This window comes from Artemia franciscana, chromosome 11 (genome assembly GCF_032884065.1).
Source record: "Artemia franciscana chromosome 11, ASM3288406v1, whole genome shotgun sequence".
NCBI classification, from domain to species: domain Eukaryota; kingdom Metazoa; phylum Arthropoda; class Branchiopoda; order Anostraca; family Artemiidae; genus Artemia; species Artemia franciscana.
Window position 1 is genome coordinate 11,901,349 of NC_088873.1, and position 6,132 is coordinate 11,907,480.

General features: G+C 35.3%; 1 protein-coding gene across 1 annotated transcript in view; it reads right to left on the bottom strand.

Annotated features, from left to right (window-relative positions):
• Positions 1 to 826: 826 nt before the first annotated feature.
• Positions 827 to 6,132, bottom strand: part of LOC136032813 (testis-specific chromodomain protein Y 2-like) — a 91,805-nt gene continuing 86,499 nt past the window's right edge. Inside the window, exon 7 of the mRNA XM_065713216.1 lies at positions 827 to 6,041. Coding sequence (XP_065569288.1) covers positions 5,853 to 6,041 — 189 coding nt within the window. The 3' untranslated portion in view covers positions 827 to 5,852. The remainder of the gene's footprint in view (positions 6,042 to 6,132) is intronic.

The following is a 6,132-nucleotide window of genomic DNA, read 5'->3' on the forward strand; positions in this document are numbered from 1 at the left end:
GAAAGATTACGGATTAGGTGCTTATTGGTTTTTCTTTTTTGTGAAGTAATTTTAATAGAAATATCACTGAAATTAGTCGGTAAAAATGACCAGTCATCAGTAAATCCACCGCCACCCACCCCCTACCCCCCAAAAAAAATTTGGCTCTTGAAACATCTGGTCGGGACCAGGCACAGTCCACAGGAATTAATTGCTCGTACTTCTTAGTCCCAGCCTGCTGTTACCTCTATGCACTTCCCTCATAGAGGAACTCTTCTACAGTTGCTACTAATTTCATATCTTCAAATTGTTTCCTTTACGTTTGTGTTACTTTGTTATAACAACTACCCCCCCCCAAAAAAAAACATGAAAAAAGAGTTAACTAAGATAGTGATAATAATAAGAAAATATATGTAGGATATCCTACACCATACATTCTGCTTATATTTTGGACCATAGATAAAAGGGTCCAAAATTTCTTGTTCTTCGTTATTTTTATCGGTCATACCTTCTTTTTGCCTGCTCAATTTTGCATATGGGGGGGTTGAGCCAAACCCCCCCCCCCCCCCATCACACACGAAATGTTTGCCCAAATCGTAAAAAAAAATCCTGGATATGGACCAGAATATAAGGTAATTGTTAGCCAGGCACAAGTCGTATTGACAAACTTGGTTATAGGAAATTACACTCAACCAAACATAGTGGTAAGGACTTAGCAAAAAAAAAAAAAAAAAAAAAAAAAAAAAAAAAAAAAAAAAAAAAAAAAGCCAGATTGTTTTTTTTCTTATTTTGACACTGCCTGTCTTTGTTATCTTTATGGACCCTAGATTATACTCAAGCACCTAAAAACAAATTCTAATTTGATTTACTTAATTTAAAGATTAAACTCAGTCACCTAAAAAACAAAGAAACAAGGTGAACAAACAACCTAAAGGAAATTCATAGTTTCAAAATTGATACAATAAAAAATGCAGACAAAGGTTTATATGCACAGCCTAAACGTAATAGAAATGTTATTATTACGTAACAATAATCTTTAAATAATTTTGTCTTTCACAGGGAAGTAAAAAAAGAAAAGACTATAACCTGTCAAATGATATGAAAAATAATCCTGGACACATTGCACAGCGTCTATTTTAAGATTAAGTTTGTAATACATTCCTAAATCATTATTTATGTATATAAATAAAATCATCTCAACAAAACATATATAAGATAAAATTAACATGCTACAAAGGGGACACCCACTTCGCACCATCCCGTGTATATCTCGGAGTGCCCCAAGTGCCGCACGCTTCCACCGCGCATGCCATAGTCCGCTGAACAAGCACCTCCTGGTGTACGTGATATCTGAATTTCGGTGACCTCTCGCACGCTAAAAACTACTAAGCTGGAGTGTACTCTAACAATGGTAGATAATGACTGCTATAACTACTAGAATTACGAAAACAACTTTTTATTAAGTCTCTACAACTACTGAACAACTAAACAACTTCTTTAAAAAAAGGAAAAATTGGAAACTATTGAGGGAAACTTATTTATATTATTATTATTTTTTTTTTAATCGAACCAATACAGATATGATTCATTAAAAATAGAGATATAACTACTAAACAACTACTAAACAGCTACTAAACAGATATAACTACTAAACAACTTCTTTTAAAAAGGGGAAAAATTGGAAACTGTTGAGGGAGACTTATTTATATTATTATTATTTTTTTTTCTTTTAAATCGAACCAATACAGATATGACTCATTAAAAATAGAGACGCAGTTAAAATTTCCTACAGTGGGAAGGGAGGGGGGGGGAGAAGCAAAATTATCCATGATTAAAACTCGTAAATAAAATTTTGATCGTTTCTTCTTATATATATTATATTTAAGAAACAAATACAAATTATAACTATCATAGTTTTGGATGTAGAACATCTTACGTAACAGATCTTTTTAGGAAACTTGGGATGAAAAACACACATTTTTTAAAAAGAAGAAAAATAAGCAATTAAAATAAAGCGAAAAACAGAATACAAAAATCTTGATATATTCGCATTTCTTCATCGGTAAATATCATTTAAATTAATCTCCAAAATCACAGAACTTCACTTTCTCGACCACCAGGAATCAAAAACACAATCAATCGAAATAAAACTACTAGAAGATTAAGCGAGTGGAAACTTTAATCACCTAACAAATAAAATTCTATCTTTATAAATAACTAAAGTAGGAATCAAATGAAAATCCAACCACAAACATTTTTATATAACCTAAAATAACAAACATGTCAAACTTTTTCCAATGCACAGAGCATTACAAAAATTCGCGTTCTAACCAACTATTTTCCATTTTGAGGAACAATTCGTGTAGGAATACCCCCTCCCCCACTCTTTATCTAGGTAGTGAAGTGTTACTACATGAATTATGCCCCTTGAATTACAACGCGAATTATAAGCAGTTTTTCTTTTATCATAAATATAGTATTTACAATTTTATGACAGCTAATCACAACAGCCTTATGGTAGAAGAAAAACATTGAATGTTACTTCTGCAAGGTTTGGGTTTTCTTCAAAAGGCTAGTTTTTTTTGTTGTTTTTGAGCACTGAAGACGGCTTGGCAGAGGTCCTTGCCGAATATCTGATCTTGTCTTTTTCACTTCTTTTTTATCCACTGGCTGATATTACCCTTGTTTTCTTGGCTATTTAATTATATAATTTATGGATATTTTGTTTGTTTGGTATACGTCATGCATAGCCAGTGTGGTCTTAGAATGTATTTATGTTTAATTTTTTAGAGAAAGTAAGCTAAGTTTAGCCAATAGCCGAATACTTCTCAGAAATTTCAAATAAACTAAATATACGTAATATATTAATAAATGTCTACATATACAATAGTGTCTACTTGTTTAAATCATTTGCTTGATAGGGTTAAAATAAAAAACTTATAATTTGGATAATAAGTGCCAAAAATCCAAGAAAACCTAGGATTTAGCCCCCCCCCCCCGAGTACGTGCCTAGCTGTAGTGCATTATTAAAAAAAATCTATTGATCAATACCAATCTCTAAGTTATGGATGAAATGTTCCCCACCCCCCGAGTACGTGCCTAGCTGTAGTGCATTATTAAAAAAAATCTATTGATCAATACCAATCTCTAAGTTATGGATGAAATGTTTTCCCGGCAGAAAAGTAACGTGTTATTCCAGTGTCATGAACAGCTATGTAGCTTACGTTTTGTACGTTTTATAGAAACGTTGAAAAGTCAGACTGTCAATTTTTTCCCTTTTGAATACTTTAAGCAAATCGTGGGGAATTCCCAAATCTCTCCCTTTGTAAGGTATAACTTGAATAACAATTCTGTGTAATCTAATTTCTTAAGACGTACGTCAGATTTAAAAGATGATGTTTCTTCGCTTTTGTTGTGAATATTTTTAACTTGGTCATCTATTTTATTGTTTCTTTTGTTTTTGTTTTTCTTGCTTTTTTTCGCATTACATTAGGAATCAAAACACCATATTCAAAAAAGAATCAGGAGCTAGCATAAAACAGCGTTCACCTACGTTTTTGCTAGAAGTTTACGACTCAACACACGTCTCGTTAGACATCCTCGCTTTCGCAACACAGTTTGATACTTAATTGAAACGAGCCATATGCTATGCACATATAAAGGCCGCCCTGGCCGAGTGGGTTGGTGCGCTGGATTAGGGATCCTGTGTCTGAGAGGACGTGGGTTCGAATCCCGGTGTACCCAATTCTTCAGTTTGGGACGGGGGTCAGTGGCGTGATCCTGTAAGCTTAGCCAGAGTCGACCCAGCTCTAAATGGGTACCTGGAGAAATCTGGGGAAGGTAAACAGGAAGGGTGTGCGAAAGCACAGGTTGGCTGGCCCCCAACCCCCCATTGCACTTCCTGGCTGAAGGGCCAAGAAACGGAGATCAGCACCGCCGGTACGGACTGTAAAGTCTAAATGCCGCATCCTTTACCTTTTTTTTTTATATGCTATGCACCTGGCTTTTGGAGCCAAAAAATTCCATCCATTCACAAAAAAATATTTTGCTATAAACACCAAATAAGAATCGATATTCAATAGTTCCCCAGTTTAAAGGGGGCACTTTGTTAGAGGCATTTTCACCATTCAGTTGTTGGTGATTTGACTTATTGTGGACATGGCACATGTTCAAAAAAAGAGAAAAAAGAAATTTTGTTATACACATGTGAATATCCACCACAGTCGTGACCAAGAACTTTATTGGAGGGTTGCCAAAACACCAAAAAGCCCTTGTTTTTAGTCCTTGTGTAACCAAACAGTGCATAAATAAATTTGTTGTTTAACTTACGGCGTTCAAATTCAGACCCACCAGGGTCCAATTTATCGGACTATATCTGAATCATCGAAATGACTGACCAAATAAGGAGAACATGCAGAGTAAGCAGTCTCTAAGAACAGAGGATTTTCGGTAACCGGTTCTACAGGGAGCGGCATCTAACGGTAATGAAAAGTGCGTTTAGAAACCTTATCTGATCATTGCCATAGATCATTGATTGCAGATCACCTTATCATTGGACTGAACATAAAAATTCGAACGAAACTATACATACAAGTCATGAATATGATACAGTAACTAACCAATATCCAGCTTTTTCTGTTGCCGCCACTGCAGGTTTATGCGCAGTTTTTCTTTTGTCAAGATATGACGAGAAAAAAAAAAAGAAACATTAACAGTCAAACTGAAAAAAAGGAGAAACCGTCAGATAACCGTCAAAGTAAGAGCCAAAATACTTCTTTTTTTAAGCAACTGACAATTCTTTTTGCAAATGACAATTCTTTTTTTTTGTGCAAATGACATTTTTTTATCAAATGACAATTTTTTTCAGCAAATGGCACTTCTTTTTAGTAAGCTTCAGACGACAAAACTTTTCGGTTAGGAACCATTCCGAACAACAGTTAATAAAGTATGCATTCGTTGATACTCAGAAGAGAACTAGGAAGTTACTTACGCCATTGTACGACTAAATGTACCAAATAATCCAATAATAGAGCAAAAAGAAATCCAAAATTATAGATGATGTAACACGGGGGGAATTTAGATATATACTCCCCCAACCACCACATGTTTATGCTACATTTCACCAAGCGAATACGGTTCGACATTCAACATTAGTCTCCCAGAGGTTGTCTTTAGAAACCGTTCTAGAGCGGCCAAACCCCCTAAAGTTGATCCACGACCGTTTTGACGTGACGTCTATGTGGGTATTCTACAGATGCATGCATTACCCTCCGTCTGAGGAGGGGCCGAAACTCGTTCCGGACAAAGCAAAGCCTTTGCGATCAACTCCCCAAAGTAGAGCACTACCTTCCACAGAGTACACTCCGCCAAAATTACTTAAAAATGGGTCTCGCCTAACGATACATCGCCAAACAAAATGGCCTCCAAGTAGAGGTAATCCCGGAAAATCTTTCTCTCGAGGCTTTCAAGCGAAAATATAATAAACACCTCAAAAGTAAAAAGCCAGGTAAATTACCAGGCCTAACAGCACATCATCACCTGTGATGGAGCCATGAAGCCTGTAATAATTATAATAATAGAAAAAAAAAACATCAAATTCAAAATTCGTCTAGTTTTTCAAGGGAAAAATTACGAGTTGTGATAGTAAATAAGGGAGAGTTGAACATCCACCATACACATAATCGAAAAAAACAAAAAGTGCATATCCAATTTTTTTTCTTTGGACGACTGATCTATTAATGACTCTTTAAATACTCTACAAAAAAAGAACTATAATAAATATAAGGGTTTTCTAGTCTCAAACTCTAAATCAAACAATGAAGAAAAACAATCTATAAAGACCTATTTTGACATTAGCCACTTTAACTTTGTCATTAACACCTCCTTTTACCATTTTTCCAGTTGAGTTCGACCAAATCTTCATCCCTCAGATATTGCCTTATTAGGTGTTGCCCTTCACTAGATGACCAATGGTCCACAAGAAGCAAGGATTCATTTTCTAGTGTCACCGCCAGGTTAGATCTAACCTGGTGCCGTAAGAGGGCTTTAGTCGACGCCATTCCCTGGGAAGAAACAACACATGAACATACAAATAGTTTAAAATATGGAAAAAAAGGCTATCAGAACCTAAAGACTGAAATATAGATTTTCAAA